The sequence below is a fragment of the Alosa alosa genome, chromosome 22 (assembly GCF_017589495.1).
Source record: "Alosa alosa isolate M-15738 ecotype Scorff River chromosome 22, AALO_Geno_1.1, whole genome shotgun sequence".
In the NCBI taxonomy this organism is placed as follows: Eukaryota; Metazoa; Chordata; class Actinopteri; order Clupeiformes; family Clupeidae; genus Alosa; species Alosa alosa.
This window is the reverse complement of record NC_063210.1, coordinates 25,660,033-25,678,301: the sequence shown is the minus strand read 5'-3', so window position 1 is coordinate 25,678,301 and position 18,269 is coordinate 25,660,033. Positions and strand designations below refer to the sequence as shown.

Below are 18,269 nucleotides of genomic sequence, written 5' to 3'. Positions count from 1 at the left end.
CTCGTCTCCCGCCGATGGATGAAGGCAGGCGGGGACCCTACCCCGACGAGGCGGGGACCAACTGGTGGCGGTGGCTGAAGGAAGATGATGTGGTAGGCAGACTGTGCCCGATGGGCGTGGACTGCTGGCAGAGGTGGCTGGAGGGAGGTGGAGGGGCGTCAAAGTCAGCGTGCTGAGAAGCAGAAGTAGTGTTAGGTGGTACATATTTAAAGAGCCCCACTGAATTCCTATAGGCTAAGCTGATTGAATGAGTGAATGATCAGATTGCAGGGCTTTCCCGAAAGTAGGCAAAGCTAAGATTGGCTCGTGTAAGCATGGGAGGAGTAAGCTACACTCTGAGGCTTCCTAGTAGAACTTTCGCTGAAGCTCTCATTTCTACCAGAAAGACTCAGTAGACAGAATAGAATCAGTTAACAATTTAATTAGTAAAGGAACGGCTTGGATGCAAGCATGATAGAGTCCTGAATAGGTAACAGTCTTTGGCGTAGGCCCCGTCTCGGATCCGTCCAGCGATGGCGGATCTCGTCTCCTGCCAATGGATGAAGGCAGGGGACGGGACCCTACCCAAAAGGATGAGTGATGCCGCCAAGCGGTGACTCAATAATCTGGTTCTGAGAGGAGCAGAGACATTAGTATACATACAAGATGAATTAAACAGCATGACTGGTCGGGTGAAGACTTTTTGTGCCAGGGCGCCGACAGAATTTTAAAGTAGCTAGGTGTTAACCATAAACCTAGGGTTGTAGTGGGGCCCGCAGCATGCTTTTCGTTTTAGTGGGATTTAGAAGCTTGGCGAGCTGGGCAACCAGCGTCTAGAACAACCTAGACCAATGCGGCGGGCGTCCAGGGCAACCTGGACCATAAGCACTTCGATCTGAAGCCCAGTGACTAGCAAGCTAGTACATCGTGGCGAGCCAGGCCACCGGCATCCAGAGCAACCTGGACTTTAGTGCTTATGCGAGCTGGGCAACCAGCGTCTAGGGCAACCTAGACCACGAGACGTGCCGGGCTACCGGCGTCCAAGGCAACCTGGACCATTAGCTGGGCAACCAGCGTCTAGGGCAACCTAGACCAGCGTGGCGGCGGGCGACCGGCATCCAGGGCAACCTGGACCCGAACTGGGCAACCAGCGTCTAGGGCAACCTAGCGGCGTCCGCGAGCCAGGCAACCAGCGTGCATTTTAGCGACCTGAACCATGAGCTGGGCAACCAGCGTCGCGGCAACCTAGACGAACATGGCGGCGGGGCAACCACGGCATCCAGAACCCACCCTGGACCAAACTGGCAACCAGCGTCTAGGGCAAGCCCTAGACGGCGTCATGAGCGGGCAACCGGCGTCCAAGGGAACCTGGACAGTGAGCTGGGCAACCAGCGTCTAGAACAACCCTAGACCAACGTGAATGACGGCGACCCGGCATCAGGAGCAACCTGGACCGAACTGGGCAACCAGCGTCTAGGGCAACCTAGGCGAAGCGTCACGAGCGGGCAACCCGGCGTCACGGTGCGACCTGAACCATGAGCTGGTCAACCAGCGTCTAGGGCAACCTAGACAGACATGACGGCCGGGCAACCGGCATCCAGAACCACCTGGACCAAACTGGGCAACCAGCGTCCAGGGCAACCTAGGCGAGCGTCATAGGCGGGCAACCCGGCGTCCAAGGCAACCTGGACAGTGAGCTGGGCAACCAGCGTCTAGGGCAACCCTGGGCCGATGTGATGGCGGGCGACCCGGCATCAGGGCAACCTGGACCAAACTGGGCAACCAGTGTCTGGGGCAACCCTAGACATGCATCCACGAGCAGGCGACCCGGCGAGAAGTGACCCCTGAACCATAAAGCGCCGAGCGAGCTGGGCAACCAGTGAAAAGGGCAACATGCCCATGGCTGAGACTAAATCACCACAAGCTACCGGCATGCTGGGGCCCAATATGTTTCAGCAATTAGTGCAAGGCGAATGCCAGAATGTAACCACCGCCACCAGGATTTGTGAAGGTAAAATGAGGTACCTGAGTTAACATGGGAGAGCAACTTCTGAGCATCGAAAATGTCAAGAGGAGTTAGTTTGATGCATCCTGATGGATGGCGTGGATAGCCCTTTTTGGCGGCAGTCTTGGCTGCGCCCGATCGCGGGAATGAGTGAGAAGTGAACCTCTTTGAAGAGAGGTTACATTTAAGCAACACGTTAGCTAGATGGCTGCTGAAAATCAGGTAAAGTGTGAGCCGTAGTTTAAGGTAGTGAACAGGGACCAGGGAAGCAAAACATGGTTAGGGTTAAAAGGTTAAACATGATGTACTCAGGATCAATGCAGGGGAATATAGCTTGTGGTTGCAGATGCTTGGGACCGGAGCAATGAGTTAGTTGATATGGGTGCTTGAGTATATTCGCATCGAAGTCATGTGGTTTTAATATTTAGGATAGATAAGCATTATGACTAGTTTTGTAGAAGACTAGTGCTTGTGAAGCCAGATGTGTGTTCTGGTTCGATAAGCTCACCTGCAGCAGCTAGAGTGAGATGAATGCATTGAGCTGCAGACCCAAGGCCAAGATGGATGTGTGTGAGCTACACCTTAGCACCTGCTCTTGGAAAGCCCCCAAAATAAGATGAGCAGCATCAGTAATGCGAGGGGAAGCATGACCTTGCGGCGTGACAAAGGACTTCAGGACAATTCATGCCTGTATGTGACAGGGAGGAAGAAACATATGTAACTGAAATATGCGAGACAACGAACAGATGAGTGCTGGGGTACCACCATGGTGCTTTATGCATCTCAGAGTGCAGAGGAGCTCTGAGAATGACTTAACGCGAGCTTGCTATACCAGCTGCACCACTGTGGCAGGATAGTACAGTTTAGAACTGGCTGGTGGAGAGACAATGAGTAAAGGTAGCAATGAGGAGAGAATAAGCAACACATATCGCCCAACTGGATGCAGAAATTATAATTAGTCATGCCGAAGCACTGGCCCCTGAGTGAGTGGAGGGTGTGCATTCGCGTGACATTCCATGTGGCCAGGACATTTTTAATCAAAGCGACTGACAATGTACCCTGGGAATCCAGAGTTCTCACAGAAGCGTTTGCTCAGGGAGAGACTCGAGTCTGGCAAGGAGTATGATGCACGTAACTTTTGCCCCTTGCATCGCGGGGAACCAATATATGTGTAGCTGATATAGCGGGCCAGAGGCGATCTAAACAGATGACAGGCGAAGCGTCATCCAATTCGCGTCGGGGTCCGAATCAGGCAGTTAACATTGACCCGTATAGCGGTATCCTGAACCATGAGCTGGGCAACCAGCGCCCAGGGCAACCCAGACAGACATGACGGCTGGGCAACCGGCATCAGGGCCACCTGGACCAAACTGGGCAACCAGCCGCCTAGGGCAACCTAGACGAAGGCCATGGGCGGGCAACCGGCGCCCAAGGCAACCTGGACAGTGAGCTGGGCAACCAGCGTCTAGGGCAACCTAGACCAACGTGGACGGCAAACAGGTTAAAGCTAAAACAATTCTCCCACAATGCCAGTGCAATTAAAACAATTTAGAAGGTAGAGCACAATAACGAAAAGTGCATCAGTGAGTGCCGGTTTACACAGTCAAGAGTCAGTTCTAGACAGGTGATAAGTGCTGGGATTAGGAAGGCTAGTTTTAAGCCATGCTACAAGAGGGATATCCTAAAGGCTGGCCTTCGAGATTTGTGAAGACTGAGGGATGACCCCTCCAGTATGAACTGGAAACATGATCCACACGATTGTGATTCCGTGAACCGGCACTGCCATCCCTGTAAGAAAGTAGATGTTAGTGTGATATGTGGAACTGCTTCTCCATTGACCTAACTGCATCCCTCAACGGAAGAGAGGGGAGGCATGATGCACCTGCAGGGGTTAGCAAATTAAAGATTGGGAGGAGAATGTAAAAGGAACTTGCACGCCCCTCCCTGGCTAATTACTTCGAGGGTGAGCATATCTGCCAAAACAAAACAGCCAAGGCAAAATAGGAGAATGGAAATTAGAGTACACATTATTTGCAGAGGATCCTGCTAAAACGGCAATTCGAGTCAGCAATCAATGTGACTGATGGCGTGACTAGATGGGCTGAAATCACATGGACACGCAGAGACCCGTTGTGTCTAAAGAGAGTGCATGAAGGGCGTTGGCCTGAAGGAGACTTGAGTCTGCCAGTGATGATGGACCGCTCCGTTTGACCTGCGAGAAGGAAGGAGTGGTTAGACGGCAACATGTAGCATGGTCATCGGTAAAACAACCAGCCAACGGCTACGTTGGTAGTCGTGATCAACGAACTTCCAGCATAGGCCACCATTTAAACCACAACTAGCGAAATGTAAAATTGCCAACATAATCATGAACAGCCGGTAACCATTAACACAATATATTAACACCATATAAGTGCTGAAGCGACCCACTGGTGGGCAGTGAGCAAAGTGAGGCCTGCCAGAATTCCTAGGAACTCAATACACGATACGGAATCAGAAAAGACATTTTAAACATACAAAAGACGCTAGAAGTATATGTTACATACACAAATGACACAGCTTCTTAATTAAAAGCTCAACACTGTGGTGTCAGCTCATGAACACTGACATAATACGGGCATTGAAAAGAAAACACCTATTATTGCCTAGACAATAGCTTGTGTGACATACTGGCAAGTGATGACCATGGGCCAGCGTGCCGTCATTTTGGTTCGAGCTTTGGTGTAAGACCCCCCAAAATTGAGAACCCAGATAGCCGAGAACGTCGGGGACGTCACGGCATACCTGGGACATCACAGATCAGCGGTAGCTGAGAGTAGTTTGAGCAACGGCAAGTGCATGCAGAGAATCACCCGAGGAAGGCCGTGTAGACTTCCTACCAGAAGGTATGGGACCTTAATCCCAGATGATTAAACGAATGCAACTATGAACTGGCTTCCCGCAGCCATGCACAAGGAGTGATACCTGAACCGAAGGTCCAGCAGACGAAGTAGCCTAGCCTAAAGCCTATGCAGCCCAACGAGCAGCGCAGGCAAATTAAGAGGCTACACAAAAGACAACTGGTTTGACGACGCTCAACCAAGGTAGACATCGAGATGACCACAGTGAGTGTAGAACATCAATTAAACAGGTCTTAACACAGGGTTGGGTTCAACGGCAGCGTGGTGCAGGACAGCAATTTACAGCACAAATCGCAAGGATTATAAAATCAGCAGGAATTATGTAAGGAGGCTTAAGTGAAAGTTAAACCGTGTCAGGCAAGTCAGTTTGTTTGCTGCCCGCCGAATATCGTTGGCAAGCAGGTTGCATGACTGTGGGTAGAGTGTAGCCCAGCTCGAGGAGCTTGGGAAGAGAGCACGATAACCTTACCAACCAGACGCTGAAGCTTGAGAAATTGTTGCCGAAAACGACATGGGCCTGCACCAGAGTTGCGCGAGGACGGCGACCCGGCAGTAGGCTATCGTGAATTGAAGGCTGCAACAGCGTGAGCGTGACTGGCTCCGATATGCAGAGATTAGCGATGAAGCGACATGCAGTGGCCCTGACTGAAGGACGACAGGTCTGAACAGCGCAGCAAACAAAGCGCGTAGGATTGTAACAATTAACGCCACTGAGGGCAGAAGGGGCGAATGTAAAAATGCAGAGAGCCCAGGTCCACGCGGAAGCCTGAGCTAGGACGTCAAAGTCAGCGTACTGAGAAGCAGAAGCAGTGTTAGGTGGTACATATTTAAAGAGCCCACTGAATTCCTATAGGCTAGCGCTGATTGAATGAGTGAATGATCAGATTGCAGGGCTTTCCCGAAAGTAGGCAAAGCTAAGATTGGCTCCGTGTAAGCATGGGAGGAGTAAGCTACACTACGAGTCTTCCTAGTAGAACTTTCGCTGAAGCTCTCATTGATGTATTGTATGCAAGACTCCACATACCTCAGGACAGTCGCAAAAGAGGCAGAGGGGGCTGCATGAACACTTAAGGGGTCTTCAGAGTGGGAACCAACCCCTGCCACACCCAAGCCACACACCCCTACAACCTACTGTACCTCAGAGGCGTGGGAAACTACAAAATATGTCCATAGAACTTATAGAAACGATGGGGAAATTCAGGAAAACATAATTAACCCTGCTACATGTGCTTTGTTGATGGTTCAGCTTAGCTGTGATTTGCTTGTCTCAGTTTTCTACCTGGCAGGCTGTGCTTACCTGAGCTGTGCTGACAGCTGAGGAGTCTCTCCGCTCCTCACTCACACATCAGCTCACAGGATCTGACACACTGTGCATTTGGATCCTCTGTGCTGTGCTTCACCTGACTCACTGTTCTGATTGGCAGGTTGCACCTACCGAAGGGGACTGATACAGCTGAGAGTCTCTGTTCTCGTCTCTTGATGAGAAGAGAAGAGGAAGATTTCCAGTGTGTCACTTTCACTTTTTCATTAAGCTACTTGTAATTCACTTCCCAAATAACAATTATACAGGAAACACATGTAGTCAGTATAAGTCTTCTATTCCTTCCCTTCCCTGGGTTACAGTCTGGAGATTCTCCACTTTGGAGATTCCTCTCCTGAATCTGAAACCTCTGGACTAGGTCTACAGCTGCTGTTCCCCTCACAGATCTCTGACATCATACTGAGGGAGATCCTCCACAGGTTCCATCAGCTGAGACGTTTCACAGACAAGTGAGAATTTGATTTTTTATGGTTTTGATTACATTATAAATAGGAAGATGGCTCTGTATTTCTTTTCATAAATGTGTAAGAATAGTGTGTGTGTATGTGTGTGTGTGTGTGTGTGTGTGTGTGAGTGTATATGCATGTTTGTGTGTGTATGTGTGTGTGAGTAAGTGTGTGTGTAGGATTTAAAAGCATAATGAGCATGCTAACACTGGGTTTCTTTTGATGTGTTTCTAAGACCATTCTGTGTGTGTATGTGTGTGTTTGTGAAGAGCATAATGAGCATGCGGTAACACTGGATTCCTTTTGATGTGTTTCTAAGACCACTCTGTTTGTCTGTGTGTGTGTGTGTGTGTGTGTGTGTGTGTGTGTGTGTGTGTGTGTGTGTGTGTGTGTGTGTATAGGAGTCAAGAGCATAATGAGTGTGTGGATGCTCTGTTGTCCTGGCTGGCCTCTCTGCCTGATCTGAAGGGGGTGAATCTGGAAGTGAGCTGCCTGACTGAGATCTGGGCCACCAGGATCCTCCAACTCATCCACACCTGCCCCAGTCTAAAGGGAGTACAGTAAGAGACACCTTTTATAATCATCTTACTGATGTTCTAAAGAAAATACAATCAGATATGTCCACTGTTGGTCAATAACAGATAACAGGGAGGTAAGCTGAATAAGTGAGATCTGAACACAAAAAGACACTCACATGAAAATAAATGATAAAACTGACCTGCACTGCAAATACTATACACACAATCTGATGGAACTGTAGCCAAAAATACTGGACCTTCCATGTGTCTCTATACTACACCTGAGACACATTATCATTCACATTCACACAATCTAATCACAGCTGAACAGATTGATGATAGTCACCGGTTTGTGTTCCAATTTAAAACACTTTAGAGATTAGTGTCATCATAACATGATGTGGTGTAATGTCTATGATTGCAGCCAAAGCCACTCTGCTCACAGTTAGTCTGATATGAGACAGTCACTATATCCTCTGAATGTAGCCTTCATGTCCACAGTCATGTAGCAGTTATCAATACGTTCATGATGTGAAATGATTTTAAATTCATGATGATGTCAGACCTGTGTGATTTGGTGAGTTCCTGTGCTGCTGGTGTTTGTCCATCACTGGATTAGTTTTGGGGTGAGGGGTGCTGCCCCCACCTCTCATCACACACACTAAACTAATAGAAGCCACTCTGAACACTCTGAAAGAGACGCTGTTGGGAGTTTTGGATCAGGATCCTCTCCCTGGTCCACGCCTGACCCAGTCTACAGGAGGTCAGGTTATTGACCTTCATGCTGCGTACAAACCTGTGATCAGTTGCTTGTGAGTCTTTACCTGATAAGGTGTGTCTCATTCAACAGGTTTGAAGCCGCTGTCTATGATGAGAGTTTTGAGAAGGAAGAAGGTTTGTTGCTGGAGGAGGGGATCTGCTTACTGAGGCGCCCAGACTGCACCATCACACTTACAGGGTAATTTTACACAGTTTAGTTGCTGGTGCTTTATGAATGGACTCACACATCACTGGATACAAATTGAAATCTCTCATATCAAAGGGCCTCTCTGCATATTAATTTTTTCAAACAATTTAAATGTAATTTTCACAAGACTGTATTACACTGAAAATCACTATATTACTGAAATTACTACAGTATTAGTACAATAACTAGAATGCAACAAGACAATTAAGCATTATATGAATGTATTAATTAACCACAAGTATGAGATGCTAATCATATTTTGGGATACATTAGGCCAAATATTAAAAATAATTTAAACAATTAAACAAACTCACTCTATTTAAATGGCAAACACTACACTCTAGTGGCCATACTGAAGTACTGCACAGGTAGTCACACGCATGGTCACTAACGAATAGCTTAATTAAATTTAGGGGTTTGTCCACAATGGGGGTAGTTTTGGCGCTCTTGGCACAATAAGGTTGGTCTAATGTTAGTCATAGGTGTGTTTCAATTAATCTTCAGCGAGGTCCAGTTACGGAAAATTTCCTCAAGCAAAGGTCTGGAGCATCATAATGTTTAACGTGTGTGTTTAGGCTATGTACAGTGGGTCCCAGTTAAGTTTGGACGGGTTCCTTCAGGAATCACGCACCCCATTTTCTCATTTTTTTTTTAACTGGGACCCACTGTATGTATGTATGTAGGCCCCTATATATATATATATATATTAGGGCTGTCAATCGATTAAAACAATTAGTAATTACCTACTCTGTGATTAATTAATCTAAATTAATCACATATATAATCTTTGCTGTGAAAGTATTTTAAATATTTAAATTCAAATGAATCATTGAATAATCAGCATTACTGACATTAAAGTTCAAAAACTCTTTCATTATTATTTTCACTGTTCAAATAATGGCCATAATAATCTATGATATGACCTAATATTCTGAGGAAATAAATTCTACAGTGCTTTGGGAAGAAGTTTTTTTTTTTTCACATACAAGGCATTTCAGGCCACAGATATAACCTAGGGGACACAATGAAAATAAATTAACACTCCCCTCAATGTCAACACTTATTTCTTTGCATTGATGTGCGACTATAGAGTTGATGAACTCCGGTGATATGCAAATTTGTTGCTGCAGACATTGCATTATTGAGAAAACTGAGTAGCCTTGGCTATTTTAAGATCTTAATGTGAACTTAAAATAAAAATTGAGCTGAGACAAGGATGGATACCCATTAATCAGCAAGTTTAATTTTATTTTTCTAGTTTTTTTATGTTGTCCCGAAATCCTGGAAACCCAGGAACATCACGTTGTTGGGCAGCGAATGCATGTAGGCTTAACTAAATTGTGGTGGATCAATCATATTGCCATCTTAAATTGTAAAATATTCTGTGGTCTCAGTTCACTGTTGAATGGGCCTAGCCTACCCTATGCTTGCTCAAAATATATGCTTTGTCTAGTAGAGGTGCTTCAAATTGGCGCTTTTAAAAATCGCCTGTCTCAGAATATGTAGAAGAGGTCCAGGGCAATTCCGCGCAAAACTGTCACATCCACATTTAGTTGGCGTTACGGACGTGACAGTTTTGCGTGGTATTGCCCCCGTATCGTTATATAAAGCTCTGTTCTCGCTGTCTAGTTTTCTCCTCTTTGAGCAATCGATGATTTCAAAAAAAATAACTTATCGTTAATATCCATCTGATTGTTTCTCGTCGCGTCTCCTCTCCTCGCTCGTTTCAAGCTATCAGTGAATCTCTTCCCCATAGTAGGCTACTTTACTCACTGACTCGACTTCATCAGAATTCACAGATTTCACTGGCTGAGTAGCACCAAGCGAAATGATGGTTCCTGAAGCTCCTGAAGTAAATGCTGTTATCCTAACCAACGAAACATTTAGCGCAGCTTTGAAATCTTACGTGAAAATCTAAATTAGGCTATTATGGTCCGGGTCCGGATAGGATCACGTCAGGGTCCGGACTCGGATCGCGGTCTGCCATTTGGTGACCCCTGCTTTAAACCAATGAGAATTACATCTGTCATTCCCTTTAACTGCAATCAGCGCAACTTCAAACAGCGCATCAGTATTTTAATAGTCAGCGGCGCTTTTGAAGAAATCTGCTTGCACTCAAGACCGAATGGAACAGTTGGTTTACTAAAACCTAGCCTAGCCTATTGCTATAGACCAGGTTTTTCTTGGTGAGTGGCGTAATGCTTTTTAGATGGTGCAAGATAGCGATTTTTAGATCATGCGCCAGACCACACCTTATGTCGTTAATTGCCACACCCCTGGGCTCAAGGCTTAATAAAAGTGAAGTGCATAACACAAAACTCAAGGGTAAGATAGGAATAAACGTTGGTTAGTATAATAATCCGCTTTGCACCAGGTTTTGCATCGCAAAAATAGGGCCCTAAAAGTCAAAAGATGCACAAAGCGTATAATTCAATATCGGCTACCTGCATCAAGGGTTAGCAAACACAGACAGGGCATGTTATCTGGTCTGCATGAACAAAATACATTCACATGCTATTGAAATCCATGTTTCATCCGTGTTTGCGTGTTTGTGTGTGTGTGTGTGTGTGTGTGTGTGTGTGTGTGTGTGTGTGACTCTCTCTGGTTCTTAAACCCACAGGAAGCGCTGCTGTAAAGCCACTGAGAAGTGCACTGAGTTTAAGGACAGAAACCTCAGCTGTAATGAACTGTGGAAGGGATCTTCCTCACGTCTCCAAACTGATGAAGAGATGGCAGCAGAAGAGCGAGCTGCAGCAGTCCAACACAACCAGCAGAAACACAAGAAGAAAAAGAAGAAATGTGTTTTAATGTGATCTGCCCTCCCAGCACTGAGGGTATTGGATTCAGAACTTTAGATTTGTATGTCCCAGCACTGAGAGTATTGGATTCAGAACTTTAGATTTGTATGTCACAGCACTGAGAGTGTTGGATTCAGAACTTTAGATTTGTATGTCCCAGCACTTGAAGGTTGTGAAATCCCTTGGCAATGTATTGTGCACGTAACCCGTGGCTCACGCGTTGTTGGGGAATGCTTGCTTGGCAGGCTTCGGTCAGCTATAAGCAAGTGAACTATCCGTTCCAGCTTCTTAAGCCGGTGTCCGGCTCTCGGCGGTGTGATGTTGCGGCCACGCAGGAGTCTATCTGCAGGAGCCCTGCAGCTTGGTGCGCCGGTCACTGGGAACTGCAGCGCTGTCTCCTGAGCCCACGGGTAGCTTTGGCCTCCTCGCTATTCACGCTGACCTGAACAAGCGGCCAGCGGCGTCGCTCATTCCCCACCTACCAAGCGACTGCTGCACCTTTTCATCTGATGCATCCACAGTGACTCTTCACCCCAACCCAGCCTTTCTACCCAACGTCCTGACTGACTTCCACCTGTCCCAGTCAGTGAAGCTGCACTCTCTCCCGGTCTGGGCTCTGTCTGAGTACATGCGGCATACTCAGCCTCTACGGAGGTCAGGCAGGCTCTTCGTATGCTTTGACCCTGGGTGCTTGGGACAGCCTCTGTAGAAATCCCAGCTGTCCCATTGGGTTGTGGACACCATCCAGGAGGCCTACACTCTTTCGGACGCAACTGCCCCTCCGCGGTTGGGGCGCATTCGACGCGTGGCATGGCTGCTTCCTGGGCCCTATGGTGGGGAGCCTCTCTCTGCTCCACTGGGCTTTGCTCTGGCCTCCATGCTGGCGGCCTTTTTGCCTTTTTGCATCACACACAGTCTACACTTTACTGATCTGCACTACACTTTTGATTAGCTTTCTCTTGCTTCTCATTTACTTTACTGACTTGATACACTTATTTATGTAAATGATGTTTTTATGGTATAAGTTAATGTTTTAATAAATGACTTTGGATTTAACCTAACAAACGGTGTGGTGTCCCCATGTCATTGCTACTGTGAGCCAGGTAGTTATGACACTACTGTCTGAATGTGGCAGCCAGCCCCTCCTTTGCCCAGCGTGTGCTAGGCGTGGCGCCGCAGTAAAGCTGAGAGCCCCCTTCCCTTGGTTGGCTTGCGTCTTGCGGGCCAACCTGGGTGGCCCCTGGTCACAGTGCTGGCCCTTGCGCCTGGCGGGGGGCCCTGTTCTGTGTTCAGGGTTGGGTCTTGCGTCTTGCGGACCCACCCGGGCTACCCATCTGCCCTCGGGCTTGGCCTTGCGTCTTGCTGAGCATCGTCCCGATCAGCATGAACATAGTGTACATTTGGACATAGTTTGTTGATGGCAAAATGGTGTTTTGGGTGTGGGCTGCTCCACATGGGGTGTCTTAAAGGGTTACCCCGTACATATGGAATATGTAACAGAGTGGAGAGATGGTCTGGAGAAGATAGAGAACGTTGGGTTTTGTTGTAACCCTGGTTCTCTGAGTGAAGAGACCATCTCAGTCAGAGGCCTCCTGCGTCGTGTCCCTCATGGCAGGATGAGATCAGCTCAGGCCACACAGCCTGCTCGAGAAGGTATAAAGAGAGAGAGAAATGAAAACGGAGACATCGCAGATCGAGAAAAAGGAACAAGGGCGAGAAGGAGCCCCCCCCCACACACACACACACACACAGCATAGGCTAGAAGGCGTTTTATTTTTTATTTCTAAAAAAAATGTTAAACAGCTGTTTTATTTGTATTGTACTTAATAAAGCCAAAACCCTAACCATTGTTTAGGGGTTTGTTAAAAAATACTGTCCAGAGTTATTTTGGTGTTTTATTGCCTCCCCTGTGTCATTGAGAAGATGGAACTCCTTGCAACAGAGGCATCAGCCTACAGATGTGACCAGCGCAACGCCAGTAAGTCTGTGTGTGCTGAGTGTGTTTCACTAATTCACGGATTGGGATAAATGCAGAGACCAAATTTCTCTCACGGGGACTCACGGGATCAAAAGAGTATATATATTTATACTTATACTTATATAGGGATCAAAAGAGTATATTTATTTATTTATGCTTATACTGATACTTTATATAGGATCTGTAAAAGAGACAAAGCCGGGTTTTATTTATAAAAACTTAGATGTTGATATATAGGGATCAAAAGGCCCTATATATTTATACTTTTATTTATAAAGGGACTAGATGTTGATATATATATTTCAGAAACCCTTTAAGGTACTTACTGATACTTTAGGAAGAGCTTTAACTCTACCTGTAGCCAAGCCGTGACAAAGCCGGGTTTTATTTATAAAAACACTAGATGTTGATATCTACATTTCAGAAGGCCCTTTAAGGCGCTGGGTTTTATTTATAAAAACACTAGATGTTGATATCTACATTTCAGAAGGCCCTTTAAGGTGCTGGGTTTTATTTATAAAAACACTAGATGTTGATATCTACATTTCAGAAGGCCCTTTAAGGTGCTGGGTTTTATTTATAAAAACACTAGATGTTGATATCTACATTTCAGAAGGCCCTTTAAGGTGCTGGGTTTTATTTATAAAAACACTAGATGTTGATATCTACATTTCAGAAGGCCCTTTAAGGCTCTGGGTTTTATTTATAAAAACACTAGATTTTGATATCTACATTTCAGAAGGCTCTTTAAGGCTCTGGGTTTTATTTTTAAAAACACTAGATTTTGATATCTACATTTCAGAAGGCTCTGGGTTTTATTTATAAAAACACTAGATTTTGATATCTACATTTCAGAAGGCTCTGGCTGGAAAGTGGTTTGAGATGGAGAGTAAATGTAGAGAGTAAATGTTCCCATCTAATTGGCATATTATGACGTCATATGGCGGCAGCCATATTGGATTATGTCATTTTCAGGAAATACCTGATATTTTGAAAGAGAGTTGAACTTATTTCATCAGATTCAACCCCTCCATCCATTTGTTATGTTCTCCACATATCAAATGAACAGGAGAAAAGTAAATTGTAAACTAGAACTATTACTACACCACAACACTCAAACACAAAAGGGACATCAGTCGTAAACTAGAACTATTACTATACCACAACACTCAAACACAAAAGGGACATCAGTCGTAAACTAGAACTATTACTACACCACAACACTCAAACACAAAAGGGACATCAGTCGTAAACTAGAACTATTACTACACCACAACACTCAAACACAAAAGGGACATCAGTCGTAAATTAGAACTATTACTACACCACAACACTCGAACACCAAATGTAAACAGATCTACTATCTGCTAACTACTACTAACTATGGGCCCCCGCTCAGGGCCAAAGTAGAAGAGGAGATAGAGAGGCTGCTGAGGGAGGACATTATGGCTCCCGTTAAACACGCTGAGTGGGCCGCACCCATAGTTCCTGTCTTAAAGCCAAATGGTTTGGTCAGAATATGCAGAGATTACAAACTAACAGTTACCAGTGCCTCCTGACTAGAGCACTACCCTATTCCCCGTGTCAAAGTGTCAGGATACTCAAGATAGGACCCACGCGCAAGACTCTTTCAGACGGAAAACGCACTTTAATGAATGACAAAATTGACAGACTTACTAGACAGGACTCAAGATGAACAGAGAGAAGGAGGACAAAGGACAGAGGAACAGGGGGGTAGAAGTACACAGACCAATGAACAGAGAGACGGAGGACAAAGGACAGAGGAACAGGGGGGTAGAAGTACACAGACCAATGAACAGAGAGACGGAGGACTGGACTAAACCAGAGCGGTAGATAAAGCAGAGTGGCAACACTCCCATAGACTTCCATAGGAAACAATGGCAGCACTTTTTCCAGGCTACTTCCGCGTTATGCTGAGCTCAAAAGTTCCAAACTTTGATTTGACATTCACGGCTTTAGCCCCATTCACTTCAACACACACACACACACACACACATGCACACACACACACACACACACTTCCATTGCTTTCTGCCTGATATTGTCAGTGGTAAGTAAACAGAGGTACAACGTTTTTTTTAATTGGCATATGCATTTCCTATACCAACTGCATTTGAGTGTGAGTGTGAGTGTGTGTGTGTGTGAGTGTGTGTGTGTGTGTGTGATTTATCAGGATTCCATTGGTTTGTTTCCTTCAGAGAGGATGTGGACCTGGAGCGTTGGTTTGCTGGTGTCGGGGAGCTGAGCCTGAAGGAACCTTCTGGAAGGCTGGTGAGGCTGAGGTGGGAGCTGCACCCAGAATACCGTAGCAACAGGGGGATCTCCAACGGCATCGGCCTGGTGCAGCTGCAGGAGGCCATGTGCTTCTCCAGCACAGTGAAGCCCGTGGTACTGCCCAGCCCCCGAGACCTGCCCCCGAGAACTCAGCTGCCTCACCGGATGGGGCCACATAACTCTAGGTTGTAAGTGTGTGTGTGTGTGTGTGTGTGTGTGTGTGTGTGTGTGTGTCAAGTCACCTGTTTCCTCTCCCTCCCTTCTCCTTTCTCTTGTCTCTCCACTGTGCATGTTCACATGTCATGTCACTTGTCCTCCTCTTCTCTCTCTCCTCCTCTTCTCTCTCTCTTTCTCTCTCCTCCCCTTCTCTCTCTCTATCTCTCCTCCTCTTCTCTCTCTCCTCCTCTTCTCTCTCTCTTCTCTCTCTCCTCCTCCTCTTCTCTCTCTCTATCTCTCCTCCTCTTCTCTCTCTCCTCCTCTTCTCTCTCTCTTCTCTCTCTATCTCTCCTCCTCTTCTCTATATATCTCTCTCCTCCTTCTCTTCTCTCTCTCTATCTCTCCTCCTCTTCTCTCTCTCTTCTCTCTCTCCTCCTCTTCTCTCTCTCTATCTCTCCTCCTCCTCTCTCTCTCTCTCTCTCCTCCTCTTCTCTCTCTCTATCTCTCCTCCTCCTCTCTTCTCTCTCTCTCCTCCTCTTCTCTCTCTTCTCTCTCTCTCCTCCTCCTCTCTTCTCTCTCTATCTCTCCATCCATCAGGGCCGCTGGGTGGGAACCAGATTCTGCAGGAGCTGCAGGTGTCTCTGTTTGATGATGCAACATGTCGTCAGATCTACCCTTGGATGACTGACAGAGAGCTGTGTGCCGGTGACCGGAGAGGTCAGTGTGTTTATGTGTGTGTGTGTGTGTGTGTGTGTGTGTGTGTGTGTGTGTGTGTGTGTGTGTGTGTGTCAGTGTCTGTGTGTGTGTCAGTGTCTGTTTGTGTGTGGTGTTTGTGTTAATGGGCGCGTGGCGCGTGCGATGCAAAGGTGTGTGTGTGTGTGTGTATGTGTGATTGTGTGTGCAGGAAGAGTGCACACACAAGGCTGGATTATTGCACTTCCCTCTACCTTGGCCTCCCCCAATCCTCACTTAGACGTCTGCAGCTGGTCCAAAATGCAGCTGCGCATCTTCTAACTGCCACCAGGGGGCGTGAGCACATCTCCCCCATTCTGGCCTCCTTGTACTGGCGCCCAGTTCTTTGTAGGATCCAGTTCAAAGTTGTATTATTTGTTTGCATGGCACTTAATGGGCTGGCCCCAATATACATCACTGCCCTTGTACAGCCCTACTCAGCTCAAAGGTCCCTGAGATCCTCAGATAAAGGGCTTCTGCATGTGCCAGCTCACGGCTCAAAAGAGAGCTGATAGAGCTTTTGCAGTTGCTGCTCCACGTCTGTGGAACCAGCTCCCCCTGGATATTAGGGGCCCGTCTACACGACGCTGTTTGGTTTTTTTAGAGCCATCTTTACGACATGGCCTTCCTGTTCTTCAGATCCAGGCTAAAAACCCACCTTTAGTCCCTGTTCTTCAAATCCAGGCTAAAAACCCACCTTTAGTCCCTGTTCTTCAAATCCAGGCTAAAAACCCACCTTTACAACATGGCCATCCTGTACTTCAGATCCAGGCTAAAAACCCACCTTTAGTCCCTGTTCTTCAAATCCAGGCTAAAAACCCACCTTTAGTCCCTGTTCTTCAAATCTAGGCTAAAAACCCACCTTTACAACATGGCCATCCTGTACTTCAGATCCAGGCTAAAACCCACCTTTAGTCCCTGTTCTTCAAATCCAGGCTAAAACCCACCTTTAGTCCCTGTTCTTCAAATCCAGGCTAAAAACCCACCTTACAACATGGCCATCCTGTTCTTCAGATCCAGGCTAAAAACCCACCTTTAGTCCCTGTTCTTCAAATCCAGGCTAAAACCCACCTTTAGTCCCTGTTCTTCAAATCCAGGCTAAAACCCACCTTTACAACATGGCCATCCTGTACTTCAGATCCAGGCTAAAACCCACCTTTAGTCCCTGTTCTTCAAATCCAGGCTAAAACCCACCTTTAGTCCCTGTTCTTCAAATCTAGGCTAAAAACCCACCTTTACAACATGGCCATCCTGTACTTCAGATCCAGGCTAAAAACCCACCTTTACAACATGGCCTTCCTGTACTTCAGATCCAGGCTAAAAACCCACCTTTAGTCCCTGTTCTTCAGATTCAGGCTAACAACCCACCTTTTTAGTCATCCTGTTCTTCAGATCCAGGCTAAAAACCCACCTTTACAACATGGCCATCCTGTACTTCAGATCCAGGCTAAAAACCCACCTTTAGTCCCTGTTCTTCAAATCCAGGCTAAAAACCCACCTTTAGTCCCTGTTCTTCAAATCCAGGCTAAAAACCCACCTTTACAACATGGCCATCCTGTACTTCAGATCCAGGCTAAAAACCCACCTTTAGTCCCTGTTCTTCAAATCCAGGCTAAAAACCCACCTTTACAACATGGCCATCCTGTACTTCAGATCCAGGCTTTAAAACTTCAGATCCAGGCTAAAAACCCACCTTTACCACCTTTACAGATCCAGGCCTTTCCATGGCCATCCTGTACTTCAGATCCAGGCTAAAACCCACCAGTCCCCTTTAGTAAAACCCCCTTTACAACATGGCCATCCTGTACTTCAGATCCAGGCTAAAAACCCACCTTTACAACATGGCCTTCCTGTACTTCAGATCCAGGCTAAAAACCCACCTTTAGTCCCTGTTCTTCAGATCCAGGCTAAAAACCCACCTTTAGTCCCTGTACTTAAAAACCCACCTTTAGTCCCTGTTCTTCAGATCCAGGCTAAAAACCCACCTTTAGTCCCTGTACTTAAAAACCCACCTTTAGTCCCTGCACTTCCTTGTTCCCCAACCTGGTACTGCTGCTCATCTCTGTATTTCTGTGCTGTGTCCCCTGATATTAAAGGTTTCCTTTTATTGATGTTTTATAGAATTATGACTATTGGTCCAGTGTGTTTTTCTGTATTATCTGTCTTAGTCTTTA

At 46.5% G+C, this 18,269-nt stretch overlaps 1 protein-coding gene across 3 annotated transcripts in view; it reads left to right on the top strand.

Annotated features, from left to right (window-relative positions):
• The window catches only part of LOC125287778 (NACHT, LRR and PYD domains-containing protein 1 homolog), a 52,630-nt gene extending 39,951 nt beyond the window's left edge, over positions 1-12,679 (top strand). For all 3 annotated transcript variants that reach the window (XM_048233796.1, XM_048233797.1, XM_048233795.1), the window contains 5 exons: positions 6,309-6,389; positions 6,508-6,654; positions 7,053-7,211; positions 8,020-8,127; positions 10,757-12,679. In XM_048233796.1, the coding sequence (XP_048089753.1) occupies positions 6,309-6,389; positions 6,508-6,654; positions 7,053-7,211; positions 8,020-8,127; positions 10,757-10,949 (688 nt within the window). In that variant the 3' untranslated portion in view covers positions 10,950-12,679. The remainder of the gene's footprint in view (positions 1-6,308; positions 6,390-6,507; positions 6,655-7,052; positions 7,212-8,019; positions 8,128-10,756) is intronic.
• Positions 12,680-18,269: the final 5,590 nt, after the last annotated feature.